This window comes from Aquarana catesbeiana, linkage group LG12 (assembly GCF_042186555.1).
Source record: "Aquarana catesbeiana isolate 2022-GZ linkage group LG12, ASM4218655v1, whole genome shotgun sequence".
Classification (NCBI taxonomy): domain Eukaryota; kingdom Metazoa; phylum Chordata; class Amphibia; order Anura; family Ranidae; genus Aquarana; species Aquarana catesbeiana.
The window spans coordinates 86,932,413-86,945,486 of record NC_133335.1 but is presented as its reverse complement, the minus strand read 5'-3'; the positions used below and the strand labels follow the sequence as shown (position 1 = coordinate 86,945,486).

The window sequence follows — 13,074 nt, the reverse complement described above, 5'->3', positions numbered from 1 at the left end:
AAAGTAAAAAGGGGCAGAATTTTTTCTCGGAGGGGGCGGCGCCTAAGCACGATGCTGTGAACGTCCACGAGGACACACGGCAGGCTAATAACAAATACAACACAGCTGTGACAGTCTCTCCTCGGCTGATGACCAGTGCTTCAGACCAGTCATCTGGAAAGTGGTAACGACGGATGCCATCCTTGCAGGCTGGGGAGCAGTACTAGAAAACATACTGTAACTGTCCAGGGACAGTGGTCAAGAACCGAAAGGAACCTTGTCCATCAATATCCTAGAGATTCAGGCAGTACGTCTGGCTCTAAAGACCTGGACTTTCAGGTTACAGGATTGTCCAGTCAGGATTCCATCAGACAATGCCACAGCCGTGGTCTATATCAATCACCAAGGGGGCACCGAAGGTGTCTCAGCGCAGAGAGGTGAACCATATTCTAACTTGGACAGAAAGGAATGTTCCGTGCCTATCGGCAGTCTTCATTCTGGGAGTAGAGAATTGGCAGGCGGAGTCGCCAGCAGTTATTCCCAGCGGAATGATCTCTTCTCCCCGACATATTTCAGGTTGTTTACCAAAGATGGGGGATTCCGGACGTAGATCTTCTACCGTCCAGGTTCAACATGAAGTTAGCCAACTCTGTGGCCAGAACAAGCGATCCATTCGCATGTGTAATGGATGCGTTGGTGACCCCATGGGATCAGTTCTCACTGATCTATACATTCCCCCCTATTCAGTTGCTGCCTCGACTTCTTTGCAGGATCAAGATGGAAAGAAAGCCGGTAATTCTGGTGGCACCAGCATGGCCCAGAAGGTAATGGTTTGCAGACATCCTAAAGATGGCAGTGGAGGGCCCATGGTCCCTCCCACTATGGCCAGATCTGCTCTCACAGGGACCAATATTCCATCCTACCTTACGGTCTCTAAATTTAACGGCTTGGCTATTAGAACCACATTCTGAAGAAACGTGGGCTTTCCTGGTCAGTTATTTCTATCCTGATTAGTGCAAGGAAGCCAGCTTCCAGGACTATAAAGTCTGGAGTGCTTATGTTTCCTGGTGTGAATCCAAGGGTTGGCACCATCGGGGATATATCATAGGCAAAAATTCTTGCCTTTCTACAAATAGGGGTGGAAATGAAATTGGCCTTGAGTACTATTAAAGGCCAAGTCTCAGCTTTATCGGTCATTTCAAAAGACCACTTACTACTCATTCTGTAGTCCGGGGTTTTATACAGGGGGTGAAGTGGCTTATTCCGCCCGTCAAACCTCGCTTGAACTCTTGGGACTTGAACTTAGTTTTGTCTGTGTTACAAAAAACAGCCATTTGAACCAATACAACATATTCCCCTAGTCCTTCTGACAAGGAAGTTGGTATTTTTGGTTGCTATATCCTCAGCAAGGAGGGTTTTGGAATTGGCTGCTCTTTCTTGTAAAGAGCCATATTTGATTTGTCATGGGGACAGAGTGGTGTTATGCGCTCGTCCAGACCTTTTTTTATCAAAAGTGGTTTCAGATTTCACCTGAACCAAGATATTGTCCTGCCATCATTTTTTCCAAAACCATGTTGCAGGGAAGAAGAGTCACTACATTGTCTTAATGTGGTGAGAGCAGTGAAAATCTATTTTTTAGACAACTGCTTAGATTCGTAAGACTGATGTCTTATTTATTCTGCCAGAGGGTCCTAAGAAGGGACAGGCAGCGTCGAAATCCACTGTTGCTAAGTGGATTCAGCAAGTAATAATTCAAACTTATGATTTAAGGGGTTAGATTCCCCCGTTTCAAGTTAAGGCGCACTCTACCAGGTCGGTTAGTGCTTCTTGGGCAGTGCGTCACTAGGCCTCCATGGCTCAGATATGCAAGGCCGCAACTTGGTCTTCAGTACATACATTCACAAAATTTTATCAGGTGGATGTAAGGAGGTATGAGGATATCGCCTTTGGGCACAGTGTACTGCAGGCAGCAGTATAAATCCTCAAGTCTGTGGGTACCCTGCGGGTTGTTTCTCCCTCCCCTCAAGTAGCATTGCTATGGGACGTCCCATTAAGTAATTACTTAAGGCTCTGTGTCCCATGATGTACGATAAAGAAAATAGTTTTTTTTTTTACAGCTTACCTGTAAAATCCTTTTTTTGGAGTACATCATGGGACACTGAGGTCCCGCCCCTCTTTTGGGATTAAGTATATTGCTTTGCTATAAAAACTGATGTGCTCCTGGAAGGAGGAGGGGTTATATAGGGTGTACATTTCCTTGAATGGGTTTACCAGTGTCAACACCTGAAGGTAGCCTATAACCCATTAAGTAATTACTTAAAGTGGATGTAAACCCCAATTTTTTTTTTTTTTATATCATAATGTAGAGTATAAGATTTCCTATCATTTGAGCCCAGTCTTGCCACAAAGAGTTGATCCAGCTCTGAGCAATCCTCTTTTATTGTTCAGTGAGATAAAACTTGACAAACAGAGAAAAAAACAGACAAATCCTCCCCCTTGCTGTGAGTGACAGGTGATTTACATATCTCATGCACTAGCCTAAGACATGCATTATTTTTTCCCTTAACATCTTTCAGGACAGCACCTTGAGAGCGTGGCTCCACCCACTTTACAGGAAACACACCTCCACCAAACTTTAAAAGGAGGCTCCTTCCCACTTATCATCAGTTTATGTGTTTCCTCCGGCGGGAACACATGTGGGAGTTTGGAGCTCTCAAGGTTCTGTCCTGAGAGAACAGGCTCCCTACTCCACTATTTTTTTTTACCTACCTCAGGAGAGCCGATTCCTCCCATTTTCCACAGGCTTACGGGTGCCGGGTGGATGGGCTCCTTCTCCCTCGTCAGTGCTCGGGGAGAGCCAGAACTGCTTCGGGTATTGCTGCTCCCAGGCAGGGGCGTCAGGCATGTCAGGCGTTTTTGTTTGTTTTTTTCTTGCCTGCACATGTTTTTTCACTGACGCCGCCACCATCTTGGGAAGGGCAGTCAGAGGACTGCATCCGCCGGATGTGAGGTATCCGGAAGTGGGGCAGCATCCATGGAGCAGGCGCCAGGCGTCATTTCCGCCGGAAGCGCAGGGGGAGGAGGGAGGAATAGGTCTGGTGCCTATTTATTTCCGGTTCCGGTCCAGCGCACAGGTGCTATTGGAGTCCGGAACCGGCGTTTTCGCCACAGGCATCACGCTGCTGCCTCAGCATGGATTCAGGAACCGCAGCGAGTGGAACAGGCACAGGCACCAGCAAGGCCCAGGTAAGGAGCAGACTGTAGTTTCTGCTCAGCTTTACTGTGGGGTCTCTCTCTAGCCCTCTTCTCTCTAAATGTTAGTGAAGTTTGAGGGTATTTTTTCCCCCTGGTGGCGGAGGGGCCTGTCAGGGCACATGAGTCTGATAACTTTTCTTACTGTGCACCTGTGGTGAGCAACCTTGAGTAATCAAGCTGACTCTAAAAGATAATTTGTCTTTTTTCTCTCTCTTTTTCCCTTATCGTGGCAGGCCAAGAGCTCTGACCCTGGGATTAGAAAGAAATGTCCTTCATGCAAAATTAAGTTAAATGAAGGCTGGAAAAGGGCTTTATGTCAAGCATGTATTGACTCCTTGGTGAGGGAAGAAACCACTTCCGCATGCAGTGATCTAATCGCATCTGCTAAAAAGGAATTGGATGCTACCATTCAATCCTTCAGATCCTCACTCACCTATCCATCTGCAAGTCAGCCCACTACCTCACAGTTCTCTCAAGGCTCACTGTTAATCCTGGCAGTGGAGGCAGAGATGGGTCCTCTGAACCAGGAAGGGCTTTCCCCATCCCATTCTAATGAATCAAATGAGGATGGTGATGAGCTGGAAAATATGTCTTCCAAGTATAAATTGTCTTTGGATCAGGTGGATGGCCTCTTAAAGGCTATTTATGCTACTCTAGGCCTTGAAGAAGAGCATAAGGAAATGTCTTTACATGACAAGATGTATGCAGGGCTTAGCGAGTCTAAGTCCCGTACCTTTCCAGTCCATGCAGTGATTTCTGAAACAATCAGAAAAGAATGGGCTGACCCTGATAGGAAACCATTTTTCTCTAGGGCTCATAAGAGAAGGTTCCCTTTGATGAAGACCCAGCGGCTCTTTGGAATAAGGTTCCAAAACTTGATGCAGCCTTTTCTCAAGTGTCAAGATCTACTGATCTAGCATTTGAGGACATGGGGATCTTAAAAGACCCCATGGATAAAAAAATGGATCAACAGCTCAAGCGGACTTGGCAGTCCATTATGGGCAACCTTAAGCCAGCAATGGCAACTACTTGCATCTCCAGGAACTTGGAGTATTAGGTAAATCAGCTTAAAGCTCATATAATGGCAGATTCCCCTAAGCAAGAAATCCTTGACTCCTTTTCTACCCTCTCAGCAGCCGTAGCCTATGTCTCTGATTCCTCAGCAGAGTCTATCAGGATGACAGCTAAGGCTGCAGCCCTTGCTAATTCTGTTAGACCGGCTTTATGGCTAAAGACTTGGCAAGGGGACACAGCATCTAAAAACAAATTATGCGGGGTCCCTTTTCTAGGAGACTTATTGTTCGGCCCTGATTTGGATTCAGTTCTGGACAGGACTGCAGATAAACAGAAATCTTTTCCTGTCAAAAAGAAGAAACAACCAGTCAAACGTTTTTTTTCGTCCTCAAAGGGCTCAAGAACAAAACAAGCCTTTAAGAGAAAAAGAAAAACTGGTCAGGGCAGAGGGGAAAAGGCAAAGGAAATGTCCTTTTCCATCCTCCTGCGTCAACCAGCAAGACGCAATGACAGTCGGTTACAGGTAGGGGGAAGACTGCAAGGCTTTCTCCCCTATTGGGCAAGCATAACCGAAAACCAGTACATTCTGAATATACTAGCCCAGGGTTACAATATAGAGTTTTCAGATCTCCCCTCAGAAAGGTACTTGATGACAAATCTTCCAGTATATTCCTGATAAAGAAACCATCCGGAAATTTTCGTTTAATCCTAAACCTGAAACCGCTGAACAGATCAGTCCAATACAAAAGGTTTCGTATGGACTCCATCTTCACGGTCAAAAATCTATTGACAAGGGAATGCTTTATGGCATAACAGAAAACCAGTACATTCTGAATATACTAGCCCAGGGTTACAATATAGAGTTTTCAGATCTCCCCTCAGAAAGGTACTTGATGACAAATCTTCCAGTATATTCCTGATAAAGAAACCATCCGGAAATTTTCGTTTAATCCTAAACCTGAAACCGCTGAACAGATCAGTCCAATACAAAAGGTTTCGTATGGACTCCATCTTCACGGTCAAAAATCTATTGACAAGGGAATGCTTTATGGCATAACAGAAAACCAGTACATTCTGAATATACTAGCCCAGGGTTACAATATAGAGTTTTCAGATCTCCCCTCAGAAAGGTACTTGATGACAAATCTTCCAGTATATTCCTGATAAAGAAACCATCCGGAAATTTTCGTTTAATCCTAAACCTGAAACCGCTGAACAGATCAGTCCAATACAAAAGGTTTCGTATGGACTCCATCTTCACGGTCAAAAATCTATTGACAAGGGAATGCTTTATGGCATCAATAGACCTTCGAGATGCCTATCTGCATATCCCTATAGCCCCGCAGTCCCAAAGATTCCTAAGATTGGCAATAAATTTGGGAAAAGAGGTTCTGCACTTGCAATTCAGGGCTCGCCCCTTTGGCCTGTCTTCTGCCCCACGAATATTTACAAAAATTAATGGCAGAAGCACTTGCACCTCTTCGCATGCAGGGGATTGCGGTAATTCCGTACTTGGACGACCTACTCCTTTTTGCCCCCTCCAGGGAAAGACTGCTAGACGACCTCGGAAAAACCCAAGGTCATCTAGAAACCCTGGGTTGGATCATAAATATGCAGAAGTCAAATTTCAATCCAGCCCAGAAAATACTATTCCTGGGGTATCAGATCTGTTCAAGGGAACAAAAGATTTTTCTCCCAGAAGAGAAGAAGGGGAAGGTCCAGAAGGTGGTAGCGTCCTTACAGGCAAGCCAGGAATTATCAGTCCGACAAGTGATGTCATCCCTAGGAACCCTAACTGCAACCATACCAGCCATTCAATGGGCAATGTTACATTTCAGGCCTCTCCAGAGCTTTCTCCTGAGAATATGGAATCACAGGTCAGAATCTCTGGAAGCAAAGGTAAAGATACCCACCAAGGTCAAGAGATCGCTTTGGTGGTGGAGAAGACAGGAGAATCTGTCAGAAGGCCTGCTCTGGTCATTTCCAATAGAAAAGGTGGTAACGACAGATGCCAGTGTATGGGGTTGGGGAGCTCACTTAGACCAAGGCTTCACGCAAGGAATGTGGTCTCGGACAGAAGCAAAGAGGTCCTCAAATTGGAGGGAGCTAAAGGCAGTCGCCTTAGTTTTAGATGCCTTCTCTCCTATCCTTCAAGGTTCTCATGTCCAGGTCCTCTCAGACAACGCCACTACCATAGCCTACCTAAACAAACAGGGGAGTACAAGAAGAAAAACACTTCAGTTGCTAGCTTCAAAGATCCTGATTTGGGCAGAAAAGCATGTTCGGTCCTTATCAGCAGTCCACCTCAAAGGCACCTTAAATGTAGTGGCAGATTATCTAAGCAGAAGGCGGATTCAGGAGTCGGAATGGAGCCTGATTCCGGAAATCTTTGCATTGATTACCAGGGCCTGGGGTCAACCACAAATAGACCTATTTGCGTCAGAGGAAAATACACAACTCCCAGTATTTTTCTCTATTCACAGAAACGACAAGGCCCAGAGGACAGATGCGTTAATCCAGCCCTGGAACTTCCATCTGGGTTACGCATTTCCTCCTTTCCAACTTATCCCGTTGGTGTTAAGAAAGATACAGAGGGAGAAGGTAGCAGTAATCCTAATTACTCCATTTTGGCCAAAGAGGGCATGGTTTTCCACCATTCTACAGATGGCAGTCAAACCATTTTGGCGGCTGCCTCTCCGGCAAAACCTGCTCCTACAGGGTCCAATACAGCATCCGGGAGTGGCCAGTCTAAGCCTCACGGCCTGGTTTCTGAGGAGCAGTTGTTAAGATACAAGGGTCTGTCACAACCCTTGGTAACTACCTTACTTTCCAGTAGGAAAATAGTGACCAGAAAAATCTATGCTAAATATTGGAAGGTCTTCAACTCTTTTTGTCGTTCGACTAAGAGAAAAGTAAGAAATTTAGTGTCAATTTTGGAATTTCTTCAAGAGGGGGCAGACAAGGGATTGTCAGTCAGCACCCTTAAAGTGCAAGTAGCTGCTTTGGGAGTATTTCTAGAAAGACCAATCTCTTCTGAGCGCTTGGTTATAAGATTTTTCAAGGCGCTTACCAGATCTAGACCAGCTCCGGCTAAGCACTTTCCCAATTGGGATCTATCAGTGGTCCTGCAAGCCCTCACAAAGGAACCTTTTGAACCACTACAAGAAATCTCTCTAAGGAATCTTACTCTTAAGACTTTGTTCTTAGTGGCAATAACGTCAGCAAGGAGAATTGGTGAGCTGCACGCCCTATCTGTTAAGAGACCCTTTTTAACTATCTACACAGATAGGATTATACTTAAAACCGATCCGGGTTTTTTGCCAAAGGTGGCGTCAGCACACAATAGGTTGCAGGAGATCATCCTGCCAACCTTTTGCTCTAACCCTTCGGGGGAAAAAGAAGGCAAATTCCATAATTTGGATGTAAGAAGGACTTTATTACATTATCTGGAGGCAACAAGTAACTTTCGGTCCTCGGACTCTCTATTTATTCTTTTTTCTGGTAAGAAGAAGGGCCAGCAAGCTTCTAAGGGGTCTATAGCTAGATGGCTTAAATCAGCTATTCTATCAGCCTACTCTCAATCGGGGCTATCTCCCCGCTGGGAATTAAAGCACATTCTACCAGGGCTCAGGCCACTACATGGGCAGAAATGGCTGTTGCCACCCCAGATCAGATTTGTAGGGCGGCTACGTGGTCAAGTTACCTTACGTTTGTCCATCATTACAGGCTGGATCTTCTGTCAGCAAGTGAACAAGCTTTTGGCAGAAAGGTCTTGCAGGCTGTGGTCCCTCCCTAAGTGGGTAAGTCTCTGTTATCCTCTCAAGGTGCTGCCCTGAAAGACGTTAAGGGAAAAATCAAGTTAGACTTACCGGTAACTTGTTTTCCAGGAGTCTTTCAGGACAGCAGCAACCCGCCCTTATTGTATTAAATTACTAGGCTGTGACTAACCATATTCTGATTATGTGTTCCAGCTTGGTTCTCTACTACTACTGATGATAAGTGGGAAGGAGCCTCCTTTTAAAGTTTGGTGGAGGTGTGTTTCCTGTCAAGTGGGTGGAGCCACGCTCTCAAGGTGCTGTCCTGAAAGACTCCTGGAAAACAAGTTACCGGTAAGTCTAACTTGATTTTTAATTCCCACCCCCACTCTTTTCTTCAGCAGCTCTGCAAGGATTGGCTGCTCCACACCTCAGCATGATTTGGCATCCTGAAGTCATGTGGTTACGTTCCTGTCTTTTCACTGGATGTTAGAGATCATAGCAGAAGTTCAGTGTAAGAAATACTCAGGAGAAATGCATATTGACAAGGCGAGTGTAGAGGTGGGCGGGGAGTCTACTGACATCACGACTCCACCCACCGAGCTCCAGACAACAGACCCAACCACAGAATATGCCGTTTTTTGGGTCTAATAACAGACAGAGGGGAGACATTTGACAGGTAAAGATACATGCAGGAGGCATGTATATCCTTATAGGTAACCCCTATGGCAGTAGTTTAAAAAGGATGACATTGGGTTTACATCCACTTTATTAAGGCTCTGTGTCCCATGATGTACTCCAAGAAAAGGATTTTACAGGTAAGCTGTAATAAAAATCGTATTTTTTACAGGTAAGATGTATGAAAAATCAATTTTTTTCCGCCACCAGACTTTTTCCTGAGAATATCAGTGGTGGTCTTGTCAGCAGCACACTGATACATAGAGCAAGCAGCATAGCTCTGTAGGTGAGGGACTCATGCCAAGCATGAGTCCCCCTACTTGTAGCTATAATCTATGGAGTGCTGGAACTCGGGTACAGCAAGTCAGTCTTATAGTTCCAAGTTCTTTGAATCTCAGAAGCATCAATCTACTAGTAGATGTTGTCAAATGTAGTTAATAGTTGTCTTGTCTTACAGGTCATCTGCTGTGTCGATAAACAAGGTGTTCTGTCCTGGCCCAATCCCAGCCCAGAGACTGTCCTCTTTTTTAGTGGTAGAATGGATCAGGCCACTGAAAGACACGAGGATGTCACTGACCAGCTATCTTTACATACCTACTGTCAGACAGAGATGGAAGAAGAGGTGCTGAAAACATTTCTTTGCTCTGCAGATGTTCTTTCTTTAATGATTTTAGTTGCACTAAACCCTGTGTCACCTTGCTTGTCTTCCCAGCCACAGGAAATGGTAGCTTTGCTAGCAGACACAGATGTACTACAAATGGTGAATGAACAGGAAAGCGCTGAGCGTTCAAATGATCTTTCCAGACCTACCGATACACAGAAAAAGCCTCAGAGCCGAAACAAACATGCCTCAGGTTCTAATGTAAGCTTCAGCCAAGATACTGCAGGCCAGGTAATTTGTTATTTAGTGTTTCTTTAATCTCCTTCACTAGGCAGTATTAAAGTGTATCTAAAGCCAACATTTTATTGATTTAGAATGGTTGCGGTTTGAAACTTTGTCAGGTATTTATTGCTGGGGACATTCATGCTTTCCATTTGCCTGGTGGCTGTTGTCGATGAGATTGAAAGTCAGGGAAAATCCAAAATCGTGAGTTCTCACCAAAACAAGAATCTTCCAATGAGGACACTTGTTATGGTGATAATTAAGAGAAGTTTTCTTTACTTTAGAGGGATTTAATTTAGAGGGACTTGATTTCGAGGGATTTAATTTCACTTCCTGTGGTCTCTAAGACAGGAAGTTAAAGGAGTTGTAAAGGCAGAAGGTTTTTTATCTTAATGCATTCTATGCATTAAGATAAAAAAACCTGTGTGTATCAGCCCCCCTAATACTTATCCGAGGTCCCTCTCTGTCCAGCGATGTCCACGAGTTTCTCAGCAGTCCACGATTCCCCCCTTCTAATTGGCTGAGACACAGCAGCAGCGACATTGGCTGCCCCTGCTGTCAGTCAAAGTCAGCTAGCCAATTAGGGGAGAGAGGGGCTGGGTCGGAGCTCCATTTCTGAATAGACACAGGGAGCTATGACTCGGCTCGGGTGCCCCCATAGCAAGCTACTTGCCAGCAGCACAGAAGAGTGACCCGAGAAGTGGAGGATCTGGGTTACTCTGTGCAAATCCACTGCAACAGAGCAGGTAAGTATTACAAGTTTGTTATTTTTAACCGCTTCAGCCCCGGAAGATTTGGCTGCTCCATGACCAGGCCATTTTTTGCGATTCGGCACTGCATCACTTTAACTGACGATTGCGCGAACGTGCGATGCAGTACCCAAACAAAATTTACATCCTTTTTTTCCCACAAATAGAGCTTTCTTTTGGTGGTATTTGATCGCCTCTGCGGTTTTTATTTTTTGCGTTATAAACAAAAGAAGAGCGACAATTTTGAAAAAAAACTATCTTTTACTTTTTGCTATAATAAATATCCCACATTTTTTATCAAAAAAACATTTTTTTCCTCAGTTTAGGTCGATATGTATTCTTCTACATATTTTTGTTAAAAAAAATCCCAATAAGTGTATATTGATTGGTTTGCACAAAAGTTATAGCGTCTACAAAATAGGGGATAGATTTATGGCATGTTATTATTATTTATTTTTTTACTAGTAATGGCGACGATCTGCAATTTTTATCGGGACTGCGACATGGCGGACACATCAGACACTTCCTGGAATTCTGGGATTGCTAACTGTCACATTTGCTTTTGTCCTCAACCAAACTGCAAAACCACCAAATGGCTGGTGTCACAACTGATCACATGTGCAGCACCATGGCAGTTGCAGATCAAACAGAAGCAGCTTCCTTGGCTGTAAAGGATAGGAGTGTTGAATTCCGCTTTAAAGAGGAAGTAAACCCTGGTGGGTTTCACTTCCTCTTTATTTCCCTGCAAAGGTAAAGCATACTATGCATCGGATAGTAGCCCATTAGTGGTCACTTACCTGAAACCGAAGCCCGCGATGTCACCGTTGTCTCCACTAGCATGCGCCAATGTCATCGGCCCTCAGCTTTTTCGTAAATATCTCCTAAACCGTGGAGGTTTAGGAGATATTTTAAATACCTACTGGTAAGCCTTAATATAGGCTTACCTGTAGGTAAAAGTGGTTGTACAGGGTGTACAACCACTTTAAGGATGTCAGCAGATCGGTCTATACAAACTCCGTGTCTAAAAATGGAGAGCAAGTGAGCATGTGTGAAATGGGGAGACAGTGTATTGCTGGATTTTAGACAGTATAGGCATTTATTTTTAATGTTTTACATAGCTATACTTGTAAAAGGTTCTGGCCTGAAGTGATCTAGCAGGACCTAAAGGAGAAGTCCAGCCAAAGCTGGTTTGGCTGTACTTCTTTGGATCACAGGAGTGCAATTCGTTTTGCTCTCCTGTGACCGATTTTCAGCAGAGAGCGGACTGAAGTCCGCTCTCTGCTGATGTCACAGAAGTCGGTCCCGCCACCGCGTCATCCTGACCACGGAGTCTGGATCCACCAGATGCCTACATTGACACCCCACTCAGCCTCTCAGCGAGCCGCTGAGAGCCTGAAACGGCCGCTCCGCCCCCTCCACAGCCCAGTGTTTCAATGAGCGAGGAGGAAGCAGAGCAGAGAGCTGTGACTGACAGTCTACAGTTCTTTGCTTGGGGAACTGTCAGAACCGAGCGATTGGTGATGTTCGATCGCCTGGTTCTCAGTGCAGAGGCACTGGGGGACAGATGCAGCATCGGACCAATGCTGCATCCACCGAGGGAAGTATGATTCTAAAAAACAAATTAAAACCATACTTCTCGTTTGATTATCTGACTAGAGTTCCATTTTAAAATTTGTTCTTTTTTATATTAGTATGTATATTTTATGTTTTTCACTTTTTGCTTGTAGCTGAGCAGCGAGGTGGATGATTATGTTTGTGACTGCCATCTAGAGATGCTTCGGTTGTCGCAGGACCAGCAGAACCCTCAAAGCATCCAGTTTGATGAGGCTAACTGGCAACTTCACCTGAGCTCTTTGAAACCTCTGGGTCTTAACGTGCTGCTCAACCTCTGTAACCCAGGAGTGACCACAACCCTTTGCCGCTTCTCTGACCATTTAAGGCACATTGCCCTTCAAGAATCCCACTGCTGTGTTCTTCCAGGGCATATCCCATGGGGACTCTGTGACTTTTCTAGGCTCATCGGTATGGTTGGTTTAATATCTCCCCTACTGTGTACTTTTTTTTTTTTTGTAATACAGAATTATTTTTCTCACCTTGTTTATCAACCTTATGATTTGTATCTAGGTTTCACGCCTGGAGCAAAGGACCTGTTTAAACTGCAAAATCATCTTGCTCTTTATCACCTTCCAAGTGATGAAACTGTGAAGGAGTCCCTTCTCTGCAAGCTTCCAGCGGTTGCCAAACGACGACCTTCCCTCAGCCACATGGTCAGCCTATTTGTCAAGGATGTCACATCCAGTAAGTTGTTTGATGGCCACCTACCTAAAGCATTACACCACATGCATTTTCCTTATATATAATGACATTTGAAGCTATGTTCTGTGCCTTTCTAATCCACTGCTAGCAATTTTTCTTGTCCTGTCTGTCAGAATGTTTTTTTTTTTTATCTATATATACTGAAATTTGTATCTTTCATCTTTTGTTCCTGTAACTCTCAGACACAGAGCAGATGCTGTCCCATGGAACAGCTGATATTATCCTTGAAGCCTGTACTGATTTCTGGGATGGAGCTGATATTTACCCCCTCTCTGGGTCTGACAGGTACGCCTCATAACATTATCTCCAAATGGCAGGATCCCTGAAAAACTGGAATATATTTTAAAATGCACCAAAAGCTTGTCTTCTATTCTCCATTCGCCCTTATTAGCTTTTCTCTGCATTCCACAATTTATATTTGCATGTCTGTATCCTGCCTATATAG

General features: G+C 44.6%; 1 protein-coding gene across 5 annotated transcripts in view; it reads left to right on the top strand.

Moving 5' to 3' along the window:
- Positions 1-13,074, top strand: part of TMEM94 (transmembrane protein 94) — a 175,348-nt gene that overhangs the window by 100,569 nt on the left and 61,705 nt on the right. For all 5 annotated transcript variants that reach the window (XM_073608179.1, XM_073608181.1, XM_073608178.1 and 2 more), the window contains 5 exons: positions 9,139-9,303; positions 9,394-9,573; positions 12,041-12,335; positions 12,438-12,611; positions 12,812-12,914. In XM_073608179.1, coding sequence (XP_073464280.1) covers positions 9,139-9,303; positions 9,394-9,573; positions 12,041-12,335; positions 12,438-12,611; positions 12,812-12,914 — 917 coding nt within the window. The remainder of the gene's footprint in view (positions 1-9,138; positions 9,304-9,393; positions 9,574-12,040; positions 12,336-12,437; positions 12,612-12,811; positions 12,915-13,074) is intronic.